The sequence below is a fragment of the Monodon monoceros genome, unplaced genomic scaffold (genome assembly GCF_005190385.1).
Source record: "Monodon monoceros isolate NGI ecotype Baffin Bay Population unplaced genomic scaffold, NGI_Narwhal_1 Super_Scaffold_14, whole genome shotgun sequence".
In the NCBI taxonomy this organism is placed as follows: Eukaryota; Metazoa; Chordata; class Mammalia; order Artiodactyla; family Monodontidae; genus Monodon; species Monodon monoceros.
Genome location: NW_021703770.1, coordinates 7,030,526 through 7,046,084, shown reverse-complemented (window position 1 = coordinate 7,046,084; position 15,559 = coordinate 7,030,526). Strand labels below are relative to the sequence as shown.

Below are 15,559 nucleotides of genomic sequence, written 5' to 3'. Positions count from 1 at the left end.
TCCTATCAGCAGTGAGAGACTAACTCTATTTTATAGCTGAAGTAGAGTACTGAGAAATTATCACTTTGTGGGTGGGACTTATAAAAATTTATATTCTACTTCTACCTGATATTTAAATAATTTCTTAAAACTGCATAACACATGCAGTTAAAATGTTTGTAGATATCTTATTTGGATGAGGACTTGTTAGTAATATATTGATAAGTAATATATTGATAATTAATACATATTTGCAAATAACAAAAATTAATTTCATTTGTATTTATTTTCCTCCAATTAATTCTTGAAGGTTGTGATCTATTTTATCTATTGATGTGATTTAAAAGTATTTCCACCACCTATATGAAAGGAAACGAAAAACGTAAAGTGTATTTAGTAGATTGAATAGCAAATATTTGTCCTCTTTGAGTACCCCTTCGAAGTAGGGCCTCTACTCAGTTCCCTACAAAAGAAGAACCTAATTTCCTAATTATTTTTCTTTTTATTTTTAGTAGTATTTAACCTCAGAAATATTAGCTAGAGAAGAAAAACCTAGTGAATGCAGCTTTAAATGTTAAAGAAATATCCTGTGCTACATCTTTTTTAGTCATCTAAAAATGTGTTCAAAAGTTATATTATTATAGTTAGGATTGAATTTATGATTTATAAACTATTTTTGTAAAATTACTTATACATTGGGTCTTTTTTCCTCCATTTAAACCTACACTTAATACTGTGTGGGACTTGAGCAAAATGAATTATGTCAAACTGCACCAAATAGCAGTTTTAATACCAATCATTGCTGTATCAAAATCATTGTTTTATTCTCAGCCTTTGCTGTTTTGAATTACAATTCTGAGTGATAGATATTCAGCTTTATTATCTAATAATGGAAAGGTGCCTTTTGCCTGATTTAACACTTGGCTCTAGTACTACTTTGAGAATACAATTTTAATATTTGAATTTCCACTTAGATTACTTAACATCTTTGAGATTGTTACCTGAAAAAGTCAAGCGATGTTGCCACAGGGTAGCTCGAAGTTAGGTGGCATTTTGGGGCACCTTTTTTCTCCTATTAAATATGATGTAGACAGCTTTAATAACATAATGGTACAATTGCTGAAGTAAGTTTACTATTATTTTGTCAGTTATTAAACATGCTTCCTTTGAGGCCAAGGTTTTGTGTGCCTGACTTTGAAATGACACAAAAATGATTTTTGGTGACTTTTTATGTGCTTGGTGGCCATAAGAAGCAGCAAATAAATTTGATTCCATTGAGGGTACCTATCTGGTGCTTAGCAAAGAATCTTGACTAAGTAAATGCCTGTAATTTCTAAATTAAAGCAGAGTTTTAATGTCTTGTAAATTTAATTATATATACTCCAGATAAAATATTCTGTCTTCTAAAATTCAGAATTAATGGTATATATTGGTGAAAACTGGAACTCCCAGTTTATTTCATTAATTGTAGAATGAGGCTATAATATTAAGTAAGCTCAAATGTTGTAGGAAGGATCTGTACTCTTTTCCATTAACATAAAATGGATGCATCCATGTTTTCACCACTTTTGTAAGAAGGTAAGCTACAGCTGGGTATAGAAACAAACTTGTAAAGCTTAGGTTAAAGGATCCAGGTGAAATAAAAAATTGGGAGTATTTTTTTAACTAATAACCCAACAACAACAATCTTATTTTATATTCTGGATGCTTGGAAGGATTCCTTATATCTTAATATTAATTCCATATTTTATTTCAGTTGTATAGACAAAGCCTAAGTATTAACAATCTAAGCCATCTTAGGTTTTGGAACATTAAACCATAGAAATTTAAATTTGTACAGAATAAATGTGTATATGTGTGATTTTTTTAAAAGGGTATTTTTAGTTAATTTTTTTATTTTAAAAACTAATTGTGTAAGCAACTCTCAAGTTCTAATTCAGCCCCTTGAGCCATTATTAAGGGTGTTTGTATTTTTGACAAGTAAATTTCTGAGAGTGTTGTATTTACTTTCTATAAAAAAGTATAGGGGATTTCAACTGCTAAAATTTTTGAGAAGTTAATTAGTGTGAAAGTCGATATTTTTTCTAATAAGCAATTTCTGTACAATTTTTCTCAAGGTTTGTTGGCATCCAAAGCTGTTGGGGTGGATGGTGCTGAAAAAAAGGAAGACAACAGTGAAACGGCTCCAATGCTGGAGCAGGTATGAAATGGTAGCATTTGATTTTTTTCAAGGTTCCCAACTGGAATGATCAAGGAGCTATAGTATCCACATAATTGAAATTGCCCTTTTGATCAGATATGGGAATAGGAAGGTAATTAATTGATGCTATATTTTTAACTCTGCCTTCTCCAAGGTATACAGATAAACTACAGACTTCATTAGTGTTTATTTTCAGTAGGCTGGCATTAAAGCCTTTGTCCCCCAACAGTTGAAGGCCTGGAGGCAGGCATCCCAGGGTATAGGCTTCCAGCTGGATCACATTTAATTAGCTCACAAAAAGACCCTTACACAAATACTTTTCATTTGTGAGTTAAAACAGGGTTTTTTGACATCTAATAAAGCTTCTTTTGTAAGAAGTTTCTTTTATATTGTAACAATTGGTGTTGTTAGACTGACTATGTGTTTTATGAATTGATCAATGAGCCATACATTTTTGCTAGGATGTATATTTTAATAACTACAAAAAAAATTTTTTTAAACTATTAAGGGTCTGTCTTTAAACCACCTAATAGAGGAATTTAAAAGTGAAGGTTGCAGTTGCTAGATTTTGCCTTGGCTACCTTCAGATTCCCACAATACCTGTATATAGTGGACTGTGCATGCTTTTCCATTTTCTAAGGGCTTACCTTCTTGGGCACTGTAAGACTATAAGAACACAGTAATAGCCATAACTGGATTTCCTTGGTTCTCCTGTTTTAAAATCTGAGCCTTAATGTAGTTTTAATATACCCTTTTTGTATTATTTTAATTTTCTTTATTAGTAGCCTAATAAAGAAGACTTTAAAATGAGTACCTGTTGCTCTTCTCTATATGCGTTTTAAAAAACAGTCCAAATTTAATTGATATTGTATTGAGTTTTTCAGGGTTATTTTAGGCCTGATATGATAACAGTGCATTGTTTTGGTGCCTCCATTAATGTTGTATTGAATCAGTGATCTTTTAAATTGATTAATATGTCAGCGAATCATACCTTCTGATTTTCTGTGGTCATCAAACGGTTAAGTCTTTGCCGTTATTGTCAGTATATCAACCAAATTTTAAGTGACTTTTTTTACTGTGTATTACTATATTCAACGTCCCAGACATAACAATATTTTGTATTTTCACCACTGTTTATGGTATTCTCAGAATGCAATAAATCAGGGACTTGGGTAATAAAATGTTTCTGGAAAATTCATTACAATGTCAATCTTTTATTATGCACAATCCTGCTGAGATGAATGTGATTGTGAAAATTATTTATTATATGTGAAAGTTAGTGTAGAGGGCAGTGCCCATTTCAGAGAGAAGTACAAAATTTTGAAACTGAGCTTAAAAAACAAAGAAAAAAAATTGAGTAACTCGGCTGTTTTTATTTACATAATTAAAAAAATTTTGAGAGTCCTTCCCAGTTTTGTAACAAAGAGACCAATGATCATTAATGAAAACTTTGTAAATTATTTTATATTTTTAAGGAACAGGATGCTGTTCCCCCCCTTTTTTTGTCATTCAGGTTGATTTCAATGTGAAATGTTTTGTAACCATACTCTTAATTTTTGTGCTAAGTGTTTGCCCTTCTTCAAAGTTAAAAAGCCGAGTTATAAAATTCTTAATTACATCTCGGTATCAACAATAGACTTGAAGGAGAGAGATTGTCACTAACCTCTGTTGCCCTAATGAGTAAAATAATGCCACTCATGACGTAGATTTATAACAGGCCTAAGGCCAAAACTTACTGTCCTAAGGGATTTATTTATTTACATTTAAAAAAAACTCAAACTCTGTGGTCTTGAACCCCAGTTCTCAGATTATTAATTATAGATTATTTAATTGTATTAGGGAATTGTCATGTTATATTTACTTTTGGATAAAACCTGCATTAGATGCATAATTCAGTAAGTTTTAAAAAATGTTAATTTGTCCTTGTTTAGAGGTTAAGCACCTTATCCAGATATTAATTTAAGTATTAAAATCTTGTTTTATAACTTTGTAACTTGAGAGTAATGGATGCTGTAGTGATGTCTCTCACATATGTGAAGATGAACAATAAAATTGTTTATTTACAAGTAATGGCTCTAATTACTTTTCTGGCAACACCTTTTATGATAAGCTTAGGAATCCTTTCTGTATATGGAGGTTTTTTTTTCAAATGATTAATCTGCACTTATACACATGTGTAATGAGTAAATTCAAGAATAGAAATGATGACAACTCAATGAATGAGACACTTGACACCAGCCCTTTTATGTGGTATGTCCAACATGCCATCTGTAGCACAAAGGTGCCATACTTAATACCAAATATTCACTTTTTTTCCACCAAAATTTGAGCGCTTTATAAATATTTTTAGTGGGAACAGAAAGCTGTTTGGTCCCCAGACAATGATCTTCCATATTCCAGAGAACTGCAGACTGCAGACCTGATGGTCATCCCTCACAAAAGATATGGAAGTAAAAAGGTATCTTGGGGACAAGCATGTTGTTCATAGAGCTAGTAGTTTGGTTCTTTATAAAAACCTATTCTAGTATAGGTTTTTTTTAAAAAAAGTGTATCTCATACTTTGCTCTCAGATAACATATATCAAAAAGAGATACAGTATAGGCATTCCAACACCGTAGATTGCAAATCCATCTAATGTGGCTGTTCTCTGTTGTCTTAGGACACATTCACATATAGTTTTACATATGTAGGACATTTTACTGCCAAATGAATGAAGATATTCTTTATGAAAGAACTGACAAAGTTCTAATTTTTTTTTAAAAGTATCAATTGGCAGGAAGAAGGTAAAAACTCTCATCTAAGAATGCGACGTATTTTGTTTTTAAATCCAATGTTTTTAACTTACACTTGGTTTTACTCCTTGTTTTTTTTTTTTGTTCTTGTTGTTGTTGCTTGTTTTGTATTGTTTTTTAGTCTTTTAACTCTGTATTGCTGGTGGCTTTTGATTTCATGATGCATTATGCTTATGAAACTCTAGCTTTCAGCATTAAAATGAGTTAAAGATAATGTTTCGTTAATTTGATCATTGTTTTCCTGTTGAGATCTTTCTTTAAAGGGAAATTGTCTACTTAAACCTCTGCATTGAACTCGATAAAGGAAATTATTTTATTAAAAAAATCTGAAAGTCAGAAGCTTAAATGTATTCCTCCAATGCTCTAAAACTTGAAAATGCTGTTTATTTACCTAATTATTATCAATGTCATTGGTAATTATGGTGTCAAAAGAGGTATATTTTAACTCAATACGGAACATATTTGTCCAGTTAGATAACACTTTATTTTCTGAGAATATTATAAATAATACATTTTAAAAAACCTAAATTTAGACTACAAGTTGACAGCATCCCTTTAAAGACAGCCTATTCAACTTTTAGTTAATAATTTGTGGGGTTCTTTTTGGTTTTTCATTTGTAATAGAAATGTTATATGTTGCTTAACAATGTTTTTGGATACTAAAGATGCTTAACAGTCAAAATAGAAAACAACAAAAATGAAGAAACCAAAATAAAAATATCAATTTTTTATTATTTATTCAGGCGATTTCACCTAAACCTCAAAGTCAGAAAAAAAATGAAGCTGACATTAGCAGTTCTGCCAACACTCAGAAACCTGCACTGTTATCCTCAACTTTGTCTTCAGGGAAGGCTCGCAGCAAGAAATGCAAACATGAATCTGGAGATTCTTCTGGGTGTATAAAACCCCCTAAATCACCACTTTCCCCAGAATTAATACAAGTCGAGGATTTGACGCTTGTATCTCAGCTTTCTTCTTCAATGATAAATAAAACTAGTGAGCACAGATTTTTAAAAAATAGTTACTTATCCTGTAAGATACATTAAAAACAGTTTGGTTGTAGTTATATTGTATTTTTATGAAGTTGCATTTTAAAAATTCAAACTTAAGTGGATATGATAGGGAAGACTTGAAACTATTTTAGGGGCAAAAACCATTTACACTTCTGACTGATGTATTGTACAGAGGTACAGTGACTATACTGCTGGTTAAGAAACCTTAGCATTTAATAACCAAATTCCACTGTAGTTTGACTCTCCTCAACTAATAATCCAAGCACAATGAGAGGCCTGATTCATTACAAAAAAACAGAACAAAACCATTATGAGATACAAAAAGACCCATGGTGGATGTTTTCCTGAACTCCTAAGACTATTCTTATGGATAGATTTAGTTACTGTCCCCATTTTTCTGTACCCTCTTCGGCAATACAGTTTATTCAGTTCTTATTGTAGGATTTAGAGTGCAAACTTCAGTTTAATCTTACTAATGAAAGAAGAAGATTGCTTCCTTGATCTTATATTTAAAGATTTTACTGTTTCAATACCACTAATCTTTCAAGAGTTAACTTGGTCTTTTTTAAATAGCCTATTGACATGGGTTTGGATATATGTAAGACAAGATTTGTGTTGACTGTGTGTTTCTCATGTTTTAGTATTCTAAGTTAGAGACATATGAAAAATAATTACCTGAAAAGTCACTGGGTAAAAGATAATTTTGCTGTTTATACAGTGAATGAATTAGTAACCTGGTTATTAAATGAATATGACACATTTCCTTATGAACTTCGCCATATCATATCTTCCACAACAATTAAAAATGGTGACATTGAGAAGACTTCTATCAATCAAATATATTAACTTCCTCTTGCATTCCATTGCTATATTTTTTTTGCCAAACCGTGTTTTTCAATTTTTGATCAGGTTTTGGTACTTCTTGGTTTTGGTTTGGTTCTTTTTAATAAATGAGTAGAAATGATGGAAACAGAAAAACTCAATTGTTTCTTTATAAGCTTCATTTCATTATGGCATTTATCATGAAATAATATCATTAGTAGTCACTACAATGTCACATGACATTGATACGTATTTTATTTTGCAATTGTTTTGTATTTTGGTATTATGACTAGTGTTACAGCAATTGAATTTTATTCTTTTTTTTTTCAATTATCACCATGTCTTTTCCATTTTGACTTTTGTAAAATTATTTTTAAATACCCAAAGCATCAACCTTTTTAAACTACTCATTTCCTCCTGCTGAATTAACATGCATATATTGGCTTATGTAGTCCTGCCTGTTCTAAATCATCAAACATATTTACATGCCGTGTAGAAAGAAGAAAATGAAAGGTTAAAAAAAAAAATTTCCAAACTTCTGTTAATACATAGCTAGAAGATGCTTAAATGGCTCACCAAGTTAGTTTTTTAAAACAAAATAAAAAACACGCAAGGGCAAGAACAGTGTCATATTCTTTAAAAATCCTCGGGTTTTGCCCATAATGAGTCCTTAAAGTTGTTTGTGTTCAATTTTTTTTAATGAATCAGGCCCAAATATATGTTTATAAAAATCCATTTGCGGGAATGAGGGTGGGATAAAATTACTTACATTAGTTTTACTTTGGCAAGTAAAGCACTAACTCTACAATGCATGTCAGATTTTTGTCACCTATGCCCCTGCCTTTTTTTTTTCTTAAGAGTTTCTAGATTTGTAATGTAGCAAAAGGGACATATATATATACATATACATATATATATGTATATATATATGTATTTTTTTTAATCTTTGGCTATACAGAGATTATTTTCCCAAAGGAAAAGTGGCAACTAGCAAGGATCTGCAATTAGAGAATTAACTGTAGTCTGTTACTTGGGAAACTACCTGAAATTAATGTTCCATGTTATTTTCTTTTGGTTCTAGTAGGCTTTAGATTTTAGAAGTTTTGATTAACCCTTGTGAATGAGGGCAGTTTTTGCCTTTGATTACTTTTGGAACATGCCGTTCCTTGTGGATACCTTACAACATCAGAGGGCAGAATTTGAATCATTTTTCCCATTTTTCTCCTTAAGTATTATAAGATGAACCTGGCATGTATCTGCTTCGTGAACATTGAAGATCTTTTTCTAGGTCCTCCACAGCCTGTGAACCCCCCTAGACCTTTCAAGCATAGTGAGCGGAGAAGAAGATCTCAGCGTTTAGCCACCTTGCCCATGCCTGATGATTCTGTAGAAAAGGTTTCTCCTCCCTCTCCAGCCACTGATGGGAAAGTATTCTCCATCAGTTCTCAAAATCAGCAAGAGTCTTCAGTACCAGAGGGTAATGTATATTGCTTTTCTATAGAACCAAACATAAAAGAAGACAAAACACTGAGATAAAGATTATTAGAATATTAAGAAATTTCTGCTTTTTCCTTAACAGCTTTTGGACTTATAAGCACTTCATTTAATTCTACAAGTATTTATTTAGTGCCTTCTTTATTTCCAGGCACTGTTTAATTTATATAACATTTTAATCCACATGGCTATTAACCGAGACAGTGTATTTATATTAACATATTACATTCTTTATTTTGTGTAGTGCCTGATGTTGCACATTTGTCACTTGAGAAACTGGGACCCTGTCTCCCTCTTGACTTAAGTCGTGGTTCGGAAGTTACAGCACCGCTAGCCCCAGATCCCTCTTACCATAATGAATGCCCCAGGGCAGAAAAGGAAGATACACAGATGCTTACAAATCTTTCTTCCAAAGCAGTAACTGATGGAAGAGGAGCTCCAACAGCATCAGGTAAAAAAGATTCATTTTACAAGTTAGCTAGGCTTGCATTTATACAGTAAAAACAGTTTGATGTATAATTACATTATTTTAGTATGTAGTTCCTCTTTATAAATACTTCTCCATAACATCTGTGGAAGATAGGGTTTCTCAGTCTGTTTAACGTCCTTTTGTGTGACCATTTACTATCATATTCTCTGGATATACTTCTTATTTTGTCACTTTAATCTACTTCCTTCTCCCTACTTCTTTCTTATATCCTGTTTCTACTAAATAGGAATTATTAGAGCTAAATATAATTACAGAAGTTTCTTGGTTTTGAAGCCAGAAAATAACTTAGTGGGCTCAATACTTAGGTTTAAGGATTTAATAGAATTTAATATTTAAGAAACACTTAGCTTAAATTAATTTATATACCTGTATCTTACATATAATCCCATATTTTGGAGCAGAATCTCCAAAATTTAAACGTAATTTGTTTTAATGTTATTTTGGGAGTCTAAAATCAGCCATACTCAATAAGACATTTTTTGATGATTTTATGACACTTATTGTAATCTGAAATCTTTCGGAGGTATTTTATCAAGTTGATGTTTTAATCTAACAGAATATTAGATTTATATTTATTTATATTTCCCTTCTATGGTTACATTGTTTTACTTGGAAGTTTTATAGAATTTTAACCTCAACCAAAGAGCCCCTACAGTAAAAGAAAAAAAAAAGGCAAATACTAATTTCAGATGCTTTTCCAGTAAATTACTAATTTGGAATTATCAGTAGATGGATAAATAAGGTGAATTGAGTCAGTTCAGAAGTAGGGAAAAACATAAAACTTTTTTGATTAGCAGCCAGAGAGTATTGGGATAATCGATTTTAGTAGTATCTTCTCTGAAACCACTTTATCAAATCCTTGGGTGAAGTATAAAATAGAGCTTGCTCTTTTCTGGTGGTGGTGTATATTAAAATAAAATGACTGAAGTAACTTAAGCATACTTTTTATATTACTGCTGTTACCTTCTTGTTCCTTCTTTCAAAGTGAAAGTGTAACTAATATTAAACATACAGTGTTCTACAATTCCATTAATAATAAAAGATTGAAGTTATTTTGTACATGATAGTGTTTCCATATCTTGTTTTAAAAAAATCAGAGCCCAAATTTGAAGATTTGTAGGCTTTGAAACATTTCTTGTCATTTCCCAAAACTGATCCATTGTCTTTGGACAATTTCTAAGCCCCTTCTATCTGTAGGGTAATTAATTTTTCTTTTCCCTGTTTTCACAAGATTTCTGAATTACCTTTAACCCTTTGAGATACTTTTCCTGGTGAAGTTCTTATGAGTTCTTTAACAATCTGGAATTTGTTGCTGTACTGAATATATGAAAAATATGTTCAAGTTAAAATGATATATATTGGGCTTCCCTGGTGGCGCAGTGGTTGAGAGTCCGCCTGCCAATGCGGGGGATGTGGGTTCGTGCCCTGGTCCAGGAGGATCCCACATGCCGCGGAGTGGCTGGGCCCGTGAACCGTGGCCACTGAGCCTGCATGTCCAGAGACTGTGCTCCGTGACGGGAGAGGCCACAGCAGTGAGAGGCCCGCATACCGCCAAAAAAAAAAAAGATATATTCATTGGGGAATTTATTTTTATTTATTTATTTTTTTAAACGATAAAGTCATTAGTTTTTAAAATGTGTATATATATATATATATATTTTTTTTAATGTATTTATTTTTTGCTGTGTTGGGTCTTCGTTTCTGTGCGAGGGCTTTCTCTAGTTGCGGTGAGCGGAGGCCACTCTTCATTGCAGTGCGCGGGCCTCTCACTATCGTGGCCTCTCGTTGCGGAGCACAGACTCCAGACGCGCAGGCTCAGTAGTTGTGGCTCACGGGCCCAGTTGCTCTATGGCGTGTGGGATCTTCCCAGACCAGGGCTCGAACCCATGTCCCCTGCATTGGCAGGCAGATTCTCAACCACTGGGCCACCAGGGAAGCCCCCAATGTGTATATTTTTAATTTATGTATTTAATTTATTTATTTTTGGCTGCTTCGGGTCTTCCTTGCTGCGCGCGGGCTTCTCATCGCGGTGGCTTCTTTTGTTGAGGAGCACGGGCACTAGGCACGTGGGCTCAGTAGTTGTGGCTCACGGGCTCTAGAGTGCAGGCTCGGTAGTTGTGGCACACGGGCTTAGTTGCTCTGCGGCATGTGGGATCTTCCCAGACCAGGGCTTGAACCTGTGTACCCAGCATTGGCAGGCAGATACTTAACCACTGCACCACCAGGGAAGCCTGGGGAATTTATTTTTAGATGTGCATTTGAAAACGTTTGTATTTTCTTTTACATAGCAATAGTAACAAGACTGAAAGATAGACGAATGTAAATAGCTGTATAATAACTAAGTTATGTTAGTTGAATGATGTATCCTAAAATGTCAAAGTAGTGATTGTACATGGAAATCTTTAATTCCAGTGATTTTGTGTCTAATCAGAGTACTAGCCTAGTGGTTTTTCGTTTTTCCCCCAGAATTTCTGGTATATTTGTGGAGATGTAGCTAATTATCATTGGGGTGTGGTTCTTGTTTCTCATAATGGTTAAAAAATGTACTGAGGTAGAGGGAAGGCACTATATTTTTTTCCTTTTTAAGTATTCGAAAACTATTTGAGAAAGTCAAAGTTGTAAGATAGTTTTCTGGAAAAGTGAAAGGTAGAGAGGAGTTTGGATTTATAATGTGATGTATTTGTAAGTTTATTGAAAAGTGAGGATCATCTTAAGTATGGTGATGACTGGCAACTTTAATTGCTTAAATCAAGGAAATGCATGGATTTAAATGTTAATTACTGGAAGTCCATTTGTTAGAGGGTTGAACACAGTCACAGCATTTGAATGCGGGGTTTGGGGGGATTCTGATTTATTTCTATTACCGCTTTTCATTTTTTGTTTTTTGAGGGAAGTAATGGAATTCAGGTCATGTTCTAATTGGACATCTTTTGATTAAAACCTTGTGAACCTGTCTGACTTGCACTGAAATTCTCAGTGATCTGCATGCTTTTTTCTCTCAACACTTTTGTTAGCTACCCTCTCGAAACTGTTTCGTAGTATTTGTTGGCCTTCTGTCTGCTTCCCAAGTTGTCTTCCATCTGCAGTCAAAGTACCAGGAGTTTTGTTTTCGTTTCTTCTTTCTTTTTTTTTTTTTCTTTTTTCTGTGGTACGCGGGCCTCTCACTGTTGTGGCCTCTCCCGTTGCGGAGCACAGGCTCCGGATGCGCAGGCTCAATGGCCATGGCTCACGGGCCCAGCCGCTCCGCGGCATGTGGGATCTTCCCGGACCGGGGCACGAACCCATGTCCCCTGCTTCAGCAGGTGGACTCTCAACCACTGCGCCACCAGGGAAGCCCTCTTCTTTCTTTTTAGTTTTTTAATTTGTTTGCTTGGTTTGTTTCATGTTAATTATAAAAGTAAATTTTGTTACTGTTGAATTTTAAAACTTCTGTAGAAAGCATTATTTATCAGAACTTGTATCAAAGACATTTTCTGGGGGTATTGTTTTCAAATTGGAATTTTGGGGGTATTAAGAATGATGAGGATGTTAGTCATTAACTGTGAAATAGTTTAACAGACTTAGAGTTTTACTTTTTCGTGTGAGTGATATGTGCATGCTCATATCACAGTCATGGTAAAGAATTAATGAGATTATGCAAATTATCCAATTATTATATACATGTGTTCTTAATAGGCTAACACTTGTTTTTCCAGTATAGATAATGAACTTGCCCTAATCCTCTGCATTCTTCCACTGGGAAGCATGCATAGAATATGACTAATCAAGGTTAAGAATACTACTGCCCTGCCGCCCTCATTACCAAAAACAGTCATTGGTGCCCTTGTAAAAATCGATGCCTTTGTTTTTATTTTATTATCAGAATACTTTCTCTAACAGAGCCAACCAGTTTTAGGTAAGGATAGAGTGTTAGTTCTGTTGCTAACTGGGATGTTAACTGGTTTTCTTATTTATCTACTGGATATATGTACTGATACAATAAATACTGAATTACTCTGACCCCTTCAAGGAGTTAAAATATGGAAGCTCAGTGTATGGACGGGTGAGACAATAACAGTCACATTCTGACTTGTGGGGACACCAATTTCACATTTACTTTCTAAAAAGCCTTTTTGTTTTAAAGTGTTTTTCAGTTTTTTTCCAGAATTGTACAAAACAGAACTACAACCAGAGACTCCGTAATCTCCCTCCACCCCACAGCAGACGTTCATGGCTTGTACAGAGCCTGGGGTTTCCATGGAGAGTCTCAGGGATAGCCTCCTTTTTTGCCAGGAGAATCAGATATTTAGCACACTGCCAAAACCTCTCCACATTACTGCGCCTTGCAGGATGTGAAAGCAGGCATGGCTCAGAGATCTGTCACTCTTGCTTTAATCTAAAGCGCTCCATTCGTTTTTTTATTGTGTTTTTCATTTGGCGGCGGCGGGGGGGGGTTGTATTATGTATTGGAATATTACATAACATTTTGTTTGACGAAAATGTTCTGTTGATAAAATTTAGTGTAAAAACCAGTATTCTGTAAACTAATATCCACGTACTTTGGTTCCCAAATTCTAGTGCATGGTGAAATAAGGACAATGTAGAGAACGTCTCGTAAAATGAAATTGATTCTTTTGTAGAATTCTTGAATAGATCTTTTTTTTTTTTCTATTTGGGCATGGGTGTTTTTAAAAGTCCTGCCATTATTGCATATAGGAATATTTATTTTAATATCCTTAATTGTGTAAAATGTTGACAAGCCTTTCTCAGTTCCCCAATTTTACTTGCAAAATTTTATCAGTTAAGAAATATAAAGGTTTGGGACCCACCAGAACATGTGAAAACAATCTAGAACTGGTCCTCCTGAAAGCACTCTGCTAGTTACTGAATCTGTTCTGCTGTGCTGACCTGTGTTCCGGAGCTGAGGTTCAGGACCATTTTACTTGTCTTCCAAGTACCTGAGGGATCCCACACATTCTAGTCAGGAAAGGCAGCCCTGTAAGGCAGTTCCTTCCATTTGAATCACCCCAGGGGATTCTGGCCTTGCTCCACCTTTCACTCTGGAGATTCAGTGCTCCTGGGGATTAGGGAGGGACCTACAAGGCAATAATCATGATCAAGGGCTGCTTCTGGTATAGCTCTACTATCACAGAGGATTTAGAAAGCAAATCTCTTACTGTTTCCGTTGTAAATGCCTTGTCATTTTCAAGAAAATTGCATCAAATTTGTGGAATTTTCATGGCATTAATTGTTAGTAAACAGTAATTAGTAAATGTAAGTGAGGCATTTGTTCAACAGTTTTGATAATAAGGAAGTTTAATTGTATTTCTCTTTGCTCTGATGTCCTTTTCATTTTTTTGTCATAAGAAATCTTTTTGTCATGGAGATTATCAATATTTTTACTTAATTTGAAACTTAATTATTAGAGCCTTATTAGCATTTAATTCAAGTTGAGTGGTATTTTTACATTTTTATTGTGTTTTATGTAAATTATGTAAATTATTTGCAGTAAGATGAATAAAGTGCTAGCTTTTTTGATACTGTACTGCAGTGATTTAAAAATCAAAGAACTCATAACTGGTGATATTAAAGCATAATTTAATAGACTGAAAGTGTATTTTAAATGCACTAGAGTGTTTTTCTTAGATTAACCCTATACACACATAAGATATTAGCATTGGCAGTGGTTGAATATGAGTTGAGAAGCTTGGTTAAGTGTGTCTGTGTCAGCAGCACAGTTCATGAGGTACACTATTGGTTTAAAAATGTATTTTGGACTATTAGGTAATAAGACCTAAGTGCCACTAAGGTTGAATATTTTCTATGTGATAATAAGCCTTTATATCTTACATTTGGATAAAGACCAAAGTAATTTATAGAATAATCCTGTTTTGGCTTTTATCGTTACCTAATAACACATTCATGATGGAGTTCAAAGGTACAAGTTTGTTCTAGGCAACAGAGGTTAAATATTAGTTTAAAAGTTTTATGTAGATTGTGGAAAACCAGTATAATTTACTGTGAAATTTAATATTTCATTTGGATGACTGGAATAGCATTTTGTCATAATTGTCACAGGAGCAGAAATGTTACGTGGACCTACCACTGGAGTGCATTTCAACATGGACTGCCAAAGGCTGTGATGCCAGAGTTGATCTTAACTGATTGCCTAGTGCATTTATCCTAACGTTTTTTATGTTCAGACCCATATTTATGCTATTTCTAGAACTGATGTAGTCTCAAATTATTACCCCACCATAAAGGAGAAAGTGAGAAAAAACACTTAGTAGTTATCAGACACTAAGCATTTTATCAATACCCATTTTGACTCACCTTATACTGATAACAACAGGAGGTAGATGATGCTCTTAGTCCTATTTAACAGATAAGGAAACTGAAGCACTGAGAGATTAAATGATTTACTCGAGGCTGTGAGCTAATAAATGGTGGAACTAGGAATCTAATCTGAGTAGTCTGAGGGAGCAAAAATCATTCTTAATTTATTATTCCTTTGAAGTAAGAAATCCCACTTCTTTGTTACTAGTTCAGGCAATAAAATAATGTAGACCTTTAGGGGAAAAGAGTCTTAGGTAGAGTTTTGTGAGCAATTGTAATTTAAAACATTGTCCCATACTTTTAATCCTTTCTGACTAAACTTACATATTTTTCCCCTAAACCTGCAGGAATATCGAAAACAGAAAAAAAAGTGAAATTGGAAGAAAAAAGCTCAACTACATTTGGTATGAACAGAAAGTAATCTTTAAGCAAAAGGCTATAGATGGCTTGGCAG

General features: G+C 33.8%; 1 protein-coding gene across 13 annotated transcripts in view; it reads left to right on the top strand.

Annotated features, from left to right (window-relative positions):
* The window catches only part of PHF20L1 (PHD finger protein 20 like 1), an 80,210-nt gene that overhangs the window by 30,856 nt on the left and 33,795 nt on the right, over window positions 1-15,559 (top strand). For all 13 annotated transcript variants that reach the window (XM_029222619.1, XM_029222618.1, XM_029222612.1 and 10 more), the window contains 5 exons: window positions 2,097-2,179; window positions 5,715-5,967; window positions 8,095-8,283; window positions 8,545-8,751; window positions 15,453-15,509. In XM_029222619.1, coding sequence (XP_029078452.1) covers window positions 2,097-2,179; window positions 5,715-5,967; window positions 8,095-8,283; window positions 8,545-8,751; window positions 15,453-15,509 — 789 coding nt within the window. The remainder of the gene's footprint in view (window positions 1-2,096; window positions 2,180-5,714; window positions 5,968-8,094; window positions 8,284-8,544; window positions 8,752-15,452; window positions 15,510-15,559) is intronic.